This window comes from Rhipicephalus sanguineus, chromosome 10 (assembly GCF_013339695.2).
Source record: "Rhipicephalus sanguineus isolate Rsan-2018 chromosome 10, BIME_Rsan_1.4, whole genome shotgun sequence".
Classification (NCBI taxonomy): domain Eukaryota; kingdom Metazoa; phylum Arthropoda; class Arachnida; order Ixodida; family Ixodidae; genus Rhipicephalus; species Rhipicephalus sanguineus.
Window position 1 is genome coordinate 68,647,358 of NC_051185.1, and position 16,971 is coordinate 68,664,328.

Genomic DNA, 16,971 nt, shown 5'->3' on the forward strand with positions numbered 1-16,971 from the left:
GTGGATATATTACTGATTGGTTGAAATTCCTGCCCTCTGGGGAGAGGCAGAAATCAAGCCTTTATTTCCCAAATATAGCCTTCCGAGCAATTGGTAAGCCACCTGGCTGATGCCTGTTAATGACAAAACAAAAAAGCGAGGACTACAGCATCAGTGCACCATATGCCATAGCTGCGTGTTGATTAGGCTGTTCACCATTCAGACATGCTATATATTGGCCTAGTTCATGCTTGCACAAGCAACCAGATACAACCAACCTGTATTGGTGCAGTTGAATGCAGCTGACCGTTTCCACACACCGTGTATAATGAAGGTGGTGACGTGTGCAACCGCCTGAAAGAAATGCAAACATCTTTGAACAACTCAACAAACACAGGCGTGAGGAGCACAAACAAATCTAGGACAGTGATTATGATGCTTTGAATGTTAGTTTATGATGGAAGTTTCCAGCAGGAATTACTGCTTTACTTAATTTGAGCTACTACATTTTAATTCATTTTAGTCGAGCACTAATCGTAAAATTCCGGTTAGAAACTGTTCACTCCTTTCTTTTTCTTGCTCAGTGCAGCTCTCAAAACTTGTACGCTGCTACCTTAGGAGTGGCCCAGTGATCGATTTGTTAGAGATGTCACAAAATGTTCACGCCAGCAACTTACGGTCTTCCTTCGACGCTATCCTTCAGGAAAACCATCATGTCGAAGTAGAGCCAGGCCACATCAAGTTCCTTGGTGTCCTCGGCACCGGCCTCGTTCTTGTGGGCCGCTTTCAAGGCTACACACAGCCGGCGGAACTTGTCGCGGAGAGACTTCCACCGCGTCTGTATGTGTTTGTCTGCAATGCCCGTCACAACCATTAAAACATTTCTCCGCAGGTCAATAGGTGAACTACTACGCACTTGCAAACTGCCGAGTTTTGAAGGAAGCGAAATGCAAACGCGTAGGTGTACAACGCAAGCAGAGCATCATGGGGGCTAGCGGCTAGTTCATACTTTGATGACTTCGCACTGCCAAAACAGCTGTATGGACAAGTAAAAACAACAAACAAAGACTGCAATGGGCGTACTAACATATTTATTTGCGTGCCACACACTCATATGGGTCACTGTTTATAGTGCAAGATTAGGTATAAAAGCCGTAGTGCTGGACATTGATCTCGAGTGCACTAAACAATCGGATCTGGGTTCTGGTGAAGTTTTTCGCCAGAGGAAGGCAGGACAACATGCATATACATATATGTACTTAACATGGCTATACGCATCTTTTGTGATGCAAAAAGCAAGCATCAACAAAACTGGCACGACCTACACAGTCAAAGAAGCACTCATTCTTTTTTCGATCAGCGACTGTTAATAAACATCTCGTAGAAACATCTCGTTTTGCCTGAGTTTGCTTGTTTGAAATAATGAAGCCTATTGCATCCTGTCGACTTCTAAGACATGACGAGCGATATTATCACAAAACTGGACGCGACATATACAGTAAATTCGCTAATAAAGGTCTAGAAGACGCATATATTACGGCAAATTCGGCAGATATGCTATTTACCTGCATCTGGGACACCCGGCAGGACGATCGCGGCGACTTCGAGCCACAATGCATGGTCCGTTCTTGTACTCCTTGTGCTTGACCTGCCACAATACTGGTCTCGCCTCCACACTTCCAATGAGCCGTTCATTGTCGATGTTGACGTGGGGAGGCATCGTGGGTGTGAACGAAGTCGAAACAGATTGTCCTACGACAACACACACTAACGGCGGCGTGCAGGCCGGCGAGGCCACGGGCGGAAGTTCGTGGCAACAGCGCGTGCTGATTGGTTAGCCATTCCGCTAAGCGCTTCCGGCGTCGACGGTGCCGCCCCAGATGTCTGAACCGTCCAGAGGTGGACATTTCGGCCACCGTCACCGGTAGCGTCCACGTCGAGAAAACGCCAGCAAAAACTCTCTATATGGTTCGGCCTTAACAGAGGCTGCCCCTGCGGTACTTGCACCTAAGGAAAGCAGCTGCCTCGCAGCCCTTGGACTCAAGGGCGTTGACGAGGCATTCGTGCTGATGTCACATCTTCATAGTTTTATTCTTACGACTTGTCATACATTTTCACTACACACATTTCACGTCACTCTAATGACTTTAATCCTTATAGGTTTTACCCGCGTTTTGCGCGAGGAATTTTAAGGCCCCAATACAGCTACTGACCACAACCATTGTTCACATCCTTTGTCTCATGAATTGGCGCTCTTTGGCCATCAAATGGCCCTTGCGCCATTAAAAACCACATATCATTATCATCACGTGGTTCGTCGACAGCACGAAATAGTTCACGATGTCGGCATGCGTTGTAACCGGTCCACGTCCGTCGTCGTGTCGGTACCGGCGCACAACGTGTAGGGGTCAACTCCATTGCACATGCCGATCTTCGCTTCATAACGTCACACGTCGGACCCACCATCTCGGCAAAATATGATGGGTAGAATTCCTTCCGCCTGACAGGCGCCATCGTTCAAACACACGATGGCTCGCATGTAGCAAAATCAATGACTACCACGCCGACAGACTGCAGGAAGACAGCGGTGAACACTCGTGCGCATGCTTGGGCATACTCGTGCGCGTCTGTCGCTGTTCTCCAACATGGCAGACACCGCCAGCAGACGATGGTGCGACGGCACGTAAAAACTATGTATTGTTAATGAGAAGCAACAACCCCAGATAGCGAAAAACAAATTTTCATGCACTTACAATAGTGTATTTCATCCGCCATCTGGCACACTGCACAGTGAACCCGGCATGGCGAAAGCAGTTCGCGACTACGGTGCTGCCCGTCTCGTACGACGAAGCAGCAATCATTGGGAGCACTATAAAAGGGTCGATTGTCATTTCGCGACCCAACTGACTGTTTAAAATCAGCCTTTGAATAAGGCAGCACGCTTGACACCTTGGATGACTAGGATGGAAGGTGTTGAACGACGGACGTGCAGGTTGGTGGCAGAAGCTTTAGGCCGTGCCTGCCCATGTCCCCTGTCAAATTCCCGGAAAAAATTGCCCGGGTCATCCTTGCCCGGCTGTTGGCCGCGCACTTCACCAGAAGGCGCGGATTTCCTTTGAAGCAGCGTGACTTTGCAGTTTTGCTAACGACCAAAAACGGTCGCTTATTCGAGGCGTCCATAATGGCGCACGGAAGCACGGTGATTCTTCCTTTGTTGTGCTTACCCTCCCGGGGGCAACGCAGTCGCTTAAGATCCAGGGTCATGTTGGGTAGCATCTCGTAAAACAGGCCGGTCTCATCGGCGTTATATACGTCCGGTGGTGCGTAGTTCTTCAGGACGCTTTCGAGGGTGGCTTACATCCACACGGTGATGCCGTCATTATCCGGCGAAATGGCTTCACCACACAAAACTTTGTCTATGCTGCTGTGGCGGAATTTGAATCTATTCAGCCAACCTACGCTGGCCTTGCAGTCATCTATGCCGAGCACGTAGGCAAAATAACGCTTTCTGCCGTACAATAAAGGCGACAATACACGCGCGGTGGTTGCGCTGCGTCACGCCAGGTTGGCTATGTCGCGCCAGGCGTATGTCCGTCGCCCTACAGTTCAACGTCGCGCAGCTGGAGTAGCGCATGCGCAGAAGACCGTGCCGCTCCGTGCCGCCTGTGGTGGAACGTCGAAACAAATCTATTCGCGCGCTATCTCAGTCGGTAGCGATCACCACCGCGGACCGGACTGTTTTCTCGGCGATGGCGCGGACACAAGACACATGCCGCAAGACGAAAGATTATTCTCGCGTTGTTGGTGCGTCGTCTGCGTCGCAAGAAGAACAGGTCTCTCTACATAAGGGATATATTTGACAAGCGTCCAGAGTATGGAGAATACCACCACCTAGTACAGGAGCTTCGGCACAGTGATCCTGAATATCATTTCAAGTACTTCAGGTAAGTGACAACGTTGCTCCTTTCGGAATTGTGTAGCTCCAGCTCGGTTAAGTATGTTATACGTAGGGTTGTTCGTTTTCGGGTTTTATATTTTTTCAAATTCGGGGGGTAAAAATCGGGCGGTATTTTTCAAACTGATATTCGGGGAAAAATCGGTTTTTTTGCGAAACCATTCCTTACTTCGGGTTTTTTCGGGTTAAATATACGGTTGTACTTATCAGAACTTACACTGACCTTATCAAAACGTATCACGGGCTTTTTAAGTATAACACGTTAAATTTGGTGTTTCAAGCTGGTAATTGGGACAGACACCAGAGTATTATAGCAAATACAGTATAATACCCGAAATTTTGTGTTTGTTTGAAAATGAATCAGTGGTGTTTGAAAATGAATGAATCAGTAAACATTGACTCTTAGAAATTATACATTTTATTCTCGAAAATCTGGTCATCGATTTTTTACACGTCCTTGTTGACATACATTATCATCTGCATGCGCAACATGTCAGTCTCCATTCGAGATCTGTCCGGTCGTTGAACATATCTCAGCTGGGAGAAAGTTCTCTCCACATCACAGCTACCATTAGCTAGGCACAACAATGTCAGTGCAGCTTTTGCAAGCCTTGGGTAGCAAGAAGTAGAGTCATGCCAATACTCGATTAGTTCGACAGCTGGGTTTGTGGGGCTCGCTTCCAGCAAATACTGGTTGAACTCGTCATTAAGGGAATCTACATTGTCGGTTACGGACATGAACAGAGGTCGGTAGTCCTCAAATGACTGCCCCAGCAGACGCTTCTGAAACGGATCAAGGACGGCTCCCAACTTCCACAAAGTTAGCTGGTTTTCCTCTTTTTCTGAGACGTTCCGTCCAAGAGTGCAGCTCCATTTTGTGGCGAGTTTCGTGCAGAACTCTTCAGAACATGTTTTTACTAAATTAGCGATGCGCTTGGGTAACATAGACAAAACAGCTTTGGCCTTATCGCTTTTACCGATCATCGCCGAGAGCTCCCCGACAATCTGCTGCAGCTTCACGTTTACCAGGTGATCAAAGCTGGGCATCAAAAGCTTCCCACTTTCAAGCGTTTTCTGGGCTTCCAAAAGTGGGCCGAGTGCATCTCTCATCAAGATTGCCTTCGCATAAACAACTTCTTTTTCGGAAAGTATCCCTCGAATAGCTTCCGCTTTGCTGCTATCATGCGAGCTTTCAGCAAGTTCTGTTAACGAGCTCCACATTTCTACGACTACCACAAGTGCCTTGTAGAAGCTTTGCCATCGATTCGGGACAACAGAAGGTGGCTTCTTAATGTCAGGTCCAAAGAGGCCATTAGAAGAACAAATTTCAGTGTACTTTTGGTAAAGCTTGTTAGCGTGCTTAAATAACGCTCCAAACTTGATCACTACGGATCGAACATCAGACATGCATGGTAAAGAAATGGCATGGTCAACACTCACATGAATAAGGTGTGCTATATCTTTCACATGCAAGATTTGGATCCCTTCAGCCTGACAGATTTCTCGAACCATCTTTCGCATGTACTCCGCTGAGTCTGTGGCTACTGCCACAACGTCTTTCCACGTCTTGCCAACCGTCAGGAGTGCCTTGCTAACTGCGCTGGCCACCGTGTAACTGTTCGATGCATTTACCCTGTCGACGTCGACCAGAACAACGTGCTTCTTCTCGTTTTTCTGGCTATAGTAGCACAGGAGAGTGTTGATGGTAGGCACACCAGTGATGTCTGGGGATTCATCGACGATGACGCTCACTTTCACATCTCGCATATCACCGCGGATTTTCTCCATGTCCTTGTCAAAAGCTTCTTTCAGGTATTTCAGCCGAAGTCTTTGTCCTGTTGGCATGGTCTTCGCGGCCTTGCAGTATTTGCGTGCGAAGTCTCCCAGCGGTCCGTCCGCCTGGTGCATGCTTATTCCGCTGTACGCTAGGGCACGAACAAAGTCATGGATAACGCCGTCCGCTTCAGTTTCTTTCGCACGCTGTCTACAGGACATATCAAAAAGCGTCTGCTGAGACGTTCCCGCAGTCTCAGCTTCCTTGGAAGCCGTCTTGAACTTCTTATGACGAGATGACATTAGATGCTCACGAATTCGGTCGTAGGGCTTCTTCGTTGGATCGGTGACCATCTCGGTGTTGCAATATTTGCACACTAAAGTGCGGGTGCCTTCACTGTCTTTCGTTGCGATCTGGAGATCTTCATGTTCTTTACACCAGTCATCCAGTGTCTTTCGTTTTCTTCCCATCTCCACGCTGAAGTTTCCGGTGCCGCCTTATGTCCGCGACGGTGGCTTTGCGCTCACAAGACGCGCCTGGTAATGCTAAGTGAGGATGGCGATATGCGTCTCGTCTCGTGTCGCGCGAGAGAGTGAGGGGCGTTCGCGCGGGGTTGGACGCTGGGGGAGGGTATGGCTGGCTTCTTCGTCGCTCAATCTCTCCCCCACCGACTGGTCACCCGTCCCTTCCGCGTGAAATTCTTGGAAGCAGGTGCACATACCCGAGACTAATCTGCAGTGGGCAAAGGGGCAGATTTCCTTGCTTTTCTTTCACCCTAAATTTGTTCACAATGTACTCGAAGCGTGGCCGGCCTCAAACGTGTTTCCCACTTTCTTCTGCAAGCATTTTTTTAGGGGGGGGGGGTGCATGTACGCTCTCACGCATGTGCGTGCAGAGGAGAGAGGGGATGTAAAGATTAGAGAGGAGAAAGGGGTGACAAAGGAGACAGGTAGTGGTGAGAAGAGAAGGGGAAGAGCATCAACACGAGTTAGCAGCAACTCACGATTGTGCAGATCGCTACAGGGAGGTTTATTCGGGGAGAAATCGGGTTTAACCCGAAAACTTGTTCGGGGTGCAAGAATCGGGTAAAATCGGGTTTTACCCGAAAACGAACAACCCTAGTTATACGTAACTTTCATGCATTTGTCGCACGCAGGATGACAAAGGCATCATTCAACAAGCTGCTGAGCCTTGTTTACCACAGGCTTGTTCATCCTCCAACTCACAGGAGACCCATCTCACCGGCAGAGAGGCTCGGGGTGACATTGAGGTAAAATATAGGCTGATCATATTTGCTAGAAGTTAGCCAATGCGGCCACGAGCCGACGTGCATGCATGTCTACTGTTGCTTTAGAAAATTACGCTTTTTGCTAACATGTCGCAAGAATTCGTTCCCGTAATATGCTTTTTTTTTTCGTGTTCCCTACTTTTCGTAATTTCAATGATACGGAACCCACGTATTCACCTCCCTGAACTTCCCCGTGCATGACATTAAATACTGGTTCACGTTAACGTTTTTTTTCTTGATCGCTTATATTTCCGAAAATTTTCGCCGCGTATAATAGTGCTTCCTATGCAGCCAATATGGAGTCACCGACGAACTATTCATGCTACTGTCTGTGGTCCTATGGTGTCTGTGAAACGCTATGCAGACCTTAAAGAATATAATTATGCTGATAACACTTCGGTTCAGTGTAAACATGTATGTCAAAATATTTGAAGCATAATTATATGGACTGTTCTTTTCACAACTTTGCAGATTTCTGGTCACAGGAGGGTCCATGGAGGACATTGCATTGAGCTACCGAATGCATGCTTCTACTGTAGCTAGCATACTGAAGGAGCATTACCAGCGATCTGGGACTGCTTGAGGCCCCTGGTACTCGCACGCCCAAGCACACAGAGGTGGCGCGACATAGCTAAGGAATACCATGACAAATGGGATTTTCCAAACACAGTAGGGAGCATTGATTGCAAGCATTTTGCGATCAAATGTCCCAACAAGAGTGGCTCCGACTTTTACAATTATAAAGGTTTCTATTGACTAAGTATGCTGGCTATAGCAGACGCCAAATATAGATTTCTAATGGTGGACATCGTAGCCCAAGGCCGATATTCAGACGGTTCTTTCTTTAAGAGGAGTCGCCTCCAGGCAGTTTTTGAAAAGGGTGCTTTGGGGCTGCCATCAAATATTTCGGAGTGGCCACTTTGTTTGGTTGGCGATGCAGCCTTCCCTTTGCGGACCTACTTGATGCGGCCCTACTCTGGGAGAAAGCTGGATGATAGAAAAAAGGTCTTCAATTACCGCTTGTCGAGGGCACGCAGGTGCATTGAAAATGCTTTCGGCATTCTGGTCTCCCGGTGGCGGGTGTTTCTTGGAACGGTACAAGGCAAGCCAGAGCTCCTCAACAACATGATTCAGGCTGCCGTATGTTTGCACATTTTTCTTATGGAGGACACTGCCTACTGCCCTGACGAGTACAGCGACACGCTGTACTCGTCAGGGCAGTAGGCCATGGCAATGAGGGACGAAATAGCAGACTATTTTATGTCTCCAGAAGGTTCATTGCCGTGGCAGCTGAAGGTTGTCAGGCGATGCTAAAATCTCCTGTAAACATGCATGCATAGTTTGTACCCTCAATGTTCTCTTGCTTTATTCCTAGCAGAATACAGCACATTCGAGTGCTGTGTTTTGTAAGGCTGTATTATATGTAATACTTTGAGTATTTTTGCCGCACTGCCTTACAAGCAGATCTTTTGTGGCTTATTCATTGCTGTTTGTTTATGTGCTTGAACTATGTGCATATTTTGCTGGTTTTATACGCAGGCAATCCACCGCTTTTTATGTTACCAAGAATTGTAGTTTTCATTCTTTTTCTGAGTAATCTAATTGTTTCCCCATTCAGTTCTATTTGTAACACTCTTTTTCAAGCGCATTATTTTAAGCATTTTTGGCTCATGCGTTTTTTGTCATTTTTCTCTGGTGCCCCCTCACTAAAGTACCTTGAAAGAAACAAATAAAGCATTCACTTTTTTTTTCGTCTTTCAACTAATCCAATGTGATTTCGGAAATGTCACCCTGACAGTTTAATTTCAAGCCCTTCCTACATAGGATTTGTTAGCAATGTACACAGGCGTCCACTGTTAAAGGGAACATCGGAGCGTGTGGCGGCAGCTCGGCGCCACACGCTCCGATGTACTACTATACACAGTGCTCAAATACCTTGCATGTGGCAAAAGTGAAACGTTTGATAAGGTGCACAATAACATGAAAAATAGGCAAAAATATCTGTCACATATTGTAAGATATTGCCACATTGGAAAGACAGACTAGAAATGCAAAACAAGTGCACTTTTTAAAGCATGTCATGCTGAAAATGCACACAAAAAACAGAATACCACTCTTAATTTAATGCAAGAAAGACATCTTGGATAGTACTGGAACACACATCACCGAGAAAGAAATGCTCACAGTAACAGACTATGTGGTGTTCAACATACATAATGTTCTATACATATGAACAATTGTCCGTGTAGCGTATCACACTTGCATTATATCACATTTGCATTCTCTGTATTGATAACCCGGCATGGAAGCTTAGCAGGCAAAGTGTCGCTCTGCGAATAAAGATGGTTTGTGTCTCAACCTTGTGGCTGCATATGGATAGGGGCGAAATGGCAGAACACCCGTGTACTTAAATTTAGCAGCTTCATAGTGTATCACAGGCAGTCAAAATTAACTCCATATTACATTGTGCCTCATAGTGACATCATGGTTTTGGCATGTAGGAAACCATAAATTGCATTTGTATCGATTAGCTGCCTTCTAATGCGATAGCATTTAGGGATTGTTTCGCAGAATATACGGTATCGGCATTGCCCACGAGCAAAAAGAGAAGCATAACAAACAAGGAGGCAATAGACCTTACATGATTTCCAATGCGAACATAGCACATTTACGCTATCCTGTTAACTCTTGAAAACTTCTCATTTTTAAAGTGCAGCATTACTTAAAGAAAAAAAAACATATTCAAGCAATCTCATAAGCAAAGTTTAACTAATGTTGATGGTGTGCACATCGTTTTCTTCCTCCATTTCTGCAATCAATGTCATTATTCGTGCTTTGCATTTCAGTGCCACCTTATGTGGCATGTTGTCTAAGCTAAGGCCTATGGATATTCCAAATGCCTCATTTTCTGACATTTTGCCGTCGAGTCTGCACAACAGCTGCTGTTCAAAGTTGTCGTTCTTCTTCCCTTTTTTATGCTTTGGTGCAGCCTCTTGTTTACCGGTTTCCGGTGGTCGTTCTGCCAATGGTGGCGGCGTTGCTGGCATTGATAGCTCCTGTGGGGAATCCATGGGACTTTCAACACCTGAGGGTGATGGCGGTGTATTTTCCATAGTTGCAAAGATGCTCTCGGCGGTCTCGCCATCATCACCATAAGTGGCTGGCTCCAGACTGCATGTCGTTCTGCAGAGAAAAGGCATACATTGTTGCAAAGGGAAACATGTGCACGACTGTCAGCTAAAAGCATACAGCTGTCCCCTTTAAATTTGGATGCATCGCTCGCTCAGAATGCCGAAGGATTATTCGGACCGATAGTATCATGTGTACACTACAATACCGCTCTACTCACTTAAAGAAAAACGGGTTTCAGAAGTCGCGTGCCAATCGCGGAGCCGTCCACACGCGGATAACTCAGCTATGCATACTTCCAATGGGACCGGCACTAGCCTTTGGCTATAGGGCCATACAGTTTGTGCCTATTTTGTATAACATATGTGTGCAATAAACAACTCCAATGAGACCAGAAATTTTGTCGAAGTATTCAGTGTTCATTTGCTATTTCGTGCAAGGATTAAAGGGACAGTTCTATAGTACCCTGAACATTCTATGGAGGAAGAAATAAGTGGGCGCAGGCCGAGGCAAGTACAACAAAGTCGTATATCTTAAGTGAGCACACAAAAAAATGTTACTGATGTTACTCCGAAAACGCAAAACGAATCACGATCGCGTAAAGGGCGCAGCAAACTTCCTCTGCTTCACTGCATGACACGATTGTGGTGTGCGGAAACCTTTATACAAGAAAGCAAGAAACCCCGTCACCAAAACATAGTCATCTAAGTGTAGTAATATAAGCAGGCATGAATGTGATCACACAAGTTCAAAAATGCGTAGCTTACTTCCTCGGACGGCCACAGTGTTTGTAAAAGGCCATGGACTCCGTGAATTCCCAGGCCCGTCGAGACACGTAGCCGCTGCCACTCCTTTTAGTCGCTTCTATAGCTTTCAGTTCACGAGTATACCGATCCCTCAGCCGCTTCCACAGTTTCAGGCACTCATCGACTGAAACAGGGAGAACAAGACAAACAGGTGCTGAGTGCACAGCATGTCCGGAGACGTATACTGCACTGACAATACACACACGTGTGTAGCATCGACACACCTTTTGAGAGGCCGGAGTAGACACGCATCTGTTCCCACGCGTTGTTTTTTCGCTCTGCATCCCGGTAGTCCATTCTTTTGGTGTCGTAGACACAAGGATGTTGCTGGACGGTGTCCAAAAACCTCTCGATTTCGGAGCCGCACAGGTCCGGCACGCTTTCTTGCGAAGATGCCATGTTCTTCTGACAGCACGCCGAGTAGCGAGTCTCTACCTCGACGAGAGAGGGCGCTAGGCGCTAACTTTCTTGGCGCGGTCGGCGCGAAATGCACTTGGTTGCATTCGGCGCAGGACGACGTCCGAGCGCGCTAGATGCCGCCGTTCGCGTCGGCGCCAGGTGCCGCCGGACTATAGAGGGTCGCGTTTTCACCAACGTAACGTCGCCATGACGCGCGCGCGCGCGTTACGTCGGAGTGTATTGCCGCCTTAACACCGCCGTGGGCGATTATCCTGGTCCGCGTCTCCCCTAACTAGGTGTAGACTGCCATGTGCACTGGCTTTGTGCACTGGCTTGGTCAGCGTCTTATGTTTCACCGATGTCTCTGGAGCTAGAGCAATGTTGTTGACAGAGAGCTCGTCCAAATTCCAAACTCTTCAGCAATAAGCAGAAACAATGTGCTAACATGAGATACCACAACATATATAAATACCTATAAAAACGCCACAAAGCTGGAAAGAACGAATAAACTTTTATTGGAAGAAATAGTGAGAAAGTGTTTCTTCGCCCAAGATGGGCGGATCTCTTCGCCAAGAAAGTCACTGGCTAATGCCGCGTCCTGTGCCCAGTTCATGGAACTCTGGGCCATTCGCATAAAGCAGCCAGTTTTTCCCTAATTTGGGTGGAAAGTGTCAGTGTTTCCACAAGTATTACACTCGCCAATTCTTGGAACAGGAAGCATATACGGAGAAGATACCCTGGTGAGATTTTTTTTACTTCGGCACACAAATTTAATGAGAAGGCAAGATCAGATTTTTGTTTAAGGTAACAGGCTGTAGTCCAGAATGGAAGCTTAGCACGAGTTCGGAAGAAGTAACATGGTTGCATGACGTTGCGAAGTTTCCTGTGGTATTTTTTACATGGCATTTATTCCTATCTTTGTTTTCATGCATGCACGCGTCATTGCGCAACAGCATAATAGGCATTCTACGTCTCCCTGCTTATCCACTAACACTTAACAAAGTATTTCATGAGTTTATTCCTTGGTGAGCAAATGGCCCAAATTATTGAGCCATAGACCTACATATTGTCACGACCACAATAAAAATATGCAGAAGACGCTGGTTTAATTTTCGTTGGAGGCAAAAGCGCCTTCATGATTCTTCATGATTTCTTCCTGCGCTTCGCACATGACAGGGACAGCAACACAGGTGATGCGCCACCTCTCTTGTTGCCCCTGTCTTGTCATCTTGTGGTACAAAGCGCATGAAGAAATCATTAATAACCATCAACTAGACCACTTCATCACTCTGCTAAAGAATGCACATAAGACCCCAGCAATTCATTATTCTTCCTCGTCCTCCCTTCTAAGCCCATGCCCCACTGTCATCCCTTAGCATAGTGCAACAGTACCCATTACTTGCTTGCGTGCTCACATAATCCAAAAACATCTAATATCTTATGTTTTAAGCACAGGTGCAGACAGATTAACACCAGCTATGACAATCGTCATCTCATCCACAACGGCCAACGTTTCCCAGGGTAATAGGCTCTTCGGCATTCTAAATAGCTTCATGCATTGAATTGCCCTTTCCACACGTACGCGGGCCCGGGCAACTTGGAAGGTTTTGGCTGCATCCTCCTGCGAAAACTGCCCGCTTCCGCAGAAATGGAGGCTGCACAACGCCGGTCTCCAAGCTTGCACAAGCACCATCAGTGCTGAAGCCTTTATCGACCATAACGTCATTTTTGAAAGGCTCCAGCCTGCTCAAGACATTTGAATCATTCAAACATGCTTTTTCAGTGCCACGGCCTTCAAAGCAGTCATTCACAAATGTGATTAGTGCACCTAGCGATACACTAATCCAAAATTTAACTGTATGAACACCTTTGCAATGGGAATATATAAGAATGCGGCACGACGCACAGTCAGATTTTTTTCACCTCAACTTTTGTACAGTCAAGCACGATTCCTGCATCCCTGTACGCCACAAAGCTGTGAGGCTGATTCTGTAGCGCTTCTACCTTGCTTGGCCATAGAATAGCTGCTTCCAGGACGGCTACCAACGGGTGTATTATGCCATGAAAATAACGATGTACCCAGGTACTCCATGGAGGTGCGGAAGACACGTTGATTATCAGCGACTCAAAATCAGCGATTCGCAACTACACCAAAGGCTGGGTGTCCGAGGAGGTGGCTCGCATGCTAAACGCCAGGGCTGGGGACTTCAGGTCAGGCAAGATTACGGACAAAGCCCTCAAGTGGTTCCCCGCGCACATGGGGGACATTGCAGCTATCTACACCAGCAGCCGTAAAAGCAACAGCAGCAATGCCAACGGCCAAAGACCCACCGGCACCCTGCCCAACCACAATGAGCGCGCCCACCTCGTCGCGAGGCAACTTACCCGCCGCGACGCGGTTACCCAGGGAGCAGGCACCGCCATTGTTGTGAGGGACTCCGATGGAGGAACGGCGGTGGAGGCCACCGGCTCCGGCGCCGCTGCTATTGACACCACCACCACCTCCGTTGTTGCGGCAACCGAAGTCGTGCCGCAAGGAGCAAGGGACCAGATGTACGCCGACTGCTATGCCGAAGAGTTCCCGGCCACGTACCACGAGGTGCTTGGGCACTATAGGAAAGACCGCAAGATATATCCGGAACCCCACGTGCGTCTGGACAGGTCGCAGGCGGTTGACCTGAGGCGGCTGCAGACGGGTACTTTCACCAACCCCTACCACCTGCACCTCCTGTGGCCCGCGCTGCACCCATCGCCTGGCTGCCCGTGGTGCGAGCACGGACGGGCCGATATGGCCCATGTACTTTGGGAATGCGGAAGAAATGAAGATACACTACGAGGAAGGATGAGGACACCTGAAGGACCCTCTGAAGCGGGGCGCCTTGCTGAGCGATGGCGAACCGCCCTTCTCAGCGAGGCCCCCGAAGACCAGGAGTGGGCCGTCCTGCGGGCCAGGGCCGTCGCTGAGGACCTCGAAAGATGTTCCTCGAATGGCGGATCCCTGGCAGCCTAGCCCCGGGCACAATATCAACCGTTGGGCAAATAAAGTTTATTCAACTCAACTCAGGCAGCACGCCGGCGTTGGTCCAATCTCGGTCCAACGTCGGCATTTCGGTCAAATGCAACTTCCTCCGATGACGGGGCAACGTCCTGCCGTTGTAGTTGTCGATATGTTGCAGGGCCACATTGCAGCCAATAAAATGCCGTTATGATACCGGTGTTCGCTGTGCGACGAATATTGGCTACCAGTGGCTTGCCGATATATGACCATTATTATAGGGACCTTTTGCCACTGGCATTTTTTTTTTTGCCAGCAGGCTTTACAATCCGTGTTGAGGACCTGGTCTTGCAGCTCAGCAGCCCCTTACGAGCTCTGTGGTACAGTATACTTGAAGGCAACACACACAACTGCATGCCAGACTGTGGATACTTATTGCTCTATGGTTGTAAAACAATTACTCATTTTTTCTCTTTTACTACCCATTCCCCTCTCCACAAGGTGGACATCAAACCGGACGAAGTCTAGTTGACCTACCTGCCTACCTATCTTCCACTTCCTCTTTGGTGATAGTGCTGCGGGTATCTTTGGTACTGTAACATCGCGTAACAGCTAGAAAAATCTTTACTGAAATAAATGCAGAAAGCACACATGAATCGATAAATGAGAATGCTTAGACATTTCGGAGCACTTTTTTTTTCCCAAAACCCGTGTCCGAGGTACGGACATAGACACATTTCCACTAGATTTCGTGGAAATGTGACAGGAAATTAATTAGGTGACCCATTAACACCTAATATGGAGCAATGGAAGGTACAGCTCGCCAGCTCGCACACAAAAGTTGAGATAATGCTTCTGATTCAAGTCTGGTAAGCAGCATAGGCCTAGTTGAGCGGAGCCTCAAGCACCACCTATAAAATCTTCAGACCATTTATTTTTCTTATTATTTACTATACACAAAAATTTAACAAAATATTTTCCGAGGTATACACAAATGATAGCTTGCTGCTCGGGCTAGTGCAGGAGTGCAGCTGGCTGTCCAGAGCTACCGATGATGGCGCTCTCTGCTGTTGGATGGGTGGAGTCGGGGCCACGTTTGCGATGGTGGTTCTGCCAGGGTCCTGATTTCACTGGCTGGGCAGGAAGCCAGCCGTTGCGGGCAGCCGATTATCCCCTCTCCGAGAGCAAGAATCATCGGGCTGCTCCACATTAAATGCTTTCTTGAACCTCCTCTTCCTGCCCCCACAGCGGTCACCAGACCCCGGCAACCACCTCTTTATGAAGGCCTTGGCTTCCATGACATCGACGCCGGCTTTCTGGCAGATGACATCTGCATACAAGAATATAATGACCACAACATAGTACACGAAGCACTGCAGTACACACAATATGCACGAGTACATACATGTAAAACAATGACCAAGAAAGTCTTACCTGTCACCAACCTGCAGAGACTTAGATCTACGAAGGCCCGCTTGCCTTTCCTGCCATGAAGACTGAACAGCACCTGCCTTTCGTGTGTCATCACAGCCTTCATGGCGTTGGCGCTGATCTCACGAAAGCCTGTGTCCTCGATGTGCACGAGGTGCTTGCGCTGTAAGACAAATCTAATCATAAGAACAGATGGAGTAAATTTAAACTGCACGTCGAAATGTTTTCATGAAAAAAATTTCCAAGAAGAGAAGAATTCTCAGAAAGGAGCGACTTGAATTTTGGGTGATTAAAGCATTTCAATTTTTTTACTGCAACTTCAGCTCACTTGACCTTAAAGTGTGTTTCTCCTCAGCCCTCAAAATGAGCAAGCATAGGAGGTGACCGAGAAAGTGTTAGCGCGTGGTTCCACAGAGATCGAACATGACTGCCCGGTCGATATTTTTGTTTTGCCTGGACAATAAAGTAATACTGAAAAATAGAGTAACACTGGAAAATAAAGAACAGCAAATAACGAAATCGGCAAACAGAAGTAAAAACGAAAGGGGAACAAGATTATATATATATATATATACATATATATAATACACACAGACATGGGTTACACATTGATCACATTTCGCTTTCTTGAACAATTGTTAAAAAATCAGGCACTCTTCTGCGAGGGTTAAAAAACAAAGATCAGTTCCCAACATAGTGTTCTATCACGCTTAGGATGTCCTTCTGACACCGAATCATGTCAGGTACGATGAAAGTGCGCGTAAGCGCTGCCATCGCCTTCGCGAAATGCGCGCTTGCGTCGTCCGTTTCCTCCATTGCATTCGCAATTTTTTCCATGGCCATAGTCCGTTTCGATAGTTGTTCAGCGCGTTTTTCTTTTTCAGAACGGCTACCTGCCCGTGGTGCGGAGCGCTGCACAACAGCTGGCGGGGTAGACGAATCTCTCTCAGCAGCTGGTGAGGGGTCGACAGCATGTGCAGTGTTGCATATCGTATCGTCACCATCCTGTAGAAATGACCACCAGATAGCTCCTGTTAGTATGAACGAGCGAGTTACCTGTCATAGCTAATCAACATGCAATAGTTGCTGCATCGGAAGGCTGAAAAAAAAATTCACTTGTAGAAATTTGTGCATGGGAAGCTGATGGGTTTTCCTTCAGTGCATTTTTTTACTTTGGCAGGAAATATTTCCGAGAAAACAAGTACAGACTTCGAT

General features: G+C 47.3%; 1 protein-coding gene across 1 annotated transcript; it reads left to right on the forward strand.

Annotated features, from left to right (window-relative positions):
- The first annotated feature begins 2,780 nt into the window (after positions 1-2,780).
- Positions 2,781-10,356, forward strand: LOC119372076 (uncharacterized). The gene is made up of 5 exons (XM_049420110.1): positions 2,781-2,819; positions 3,694-3,923; positions 6,865-6,978; positions 7,468-7,613; positions 9,986-10,356. The coding sequence occupies exons 1-4, from the start codon at positions 2,781-2,783 to the stop codon at positions 7,577-7,579; spliced, it is 495 nt and encodes a 164-aa protein (XP_049276067.1). The 3' UTR covers positions 7,580-7,613; positions 9,986-10,356.
- Positions 10,357-16,971: the final 6,615 nt, after the last annotated feature.

Bases quoted from the DNA above. Each gene is read 5' to 3' on its own strand.
- LOC119372076 (XM_049420110.1), top strand. From the start codon at position 2,781: ATGGCGAAAGCAGTTCGCGACTACGGTGCTGCCCGTCTC. The intron at 3,924-6,864 runs GTAAGTGACAAC...TGTCGCACGCAG, and splicing joins TATCATTTCAAGTACTTCAG to GATGACAAAGGCATCATTCA. The intron at 6,979-7,467 runs GTAAAATATAGG...ACAACTTTGCAG, and splicing joins AGGCTCGGGGTGACATTGAG to ATTTCTGGTCACAGGAGGGT.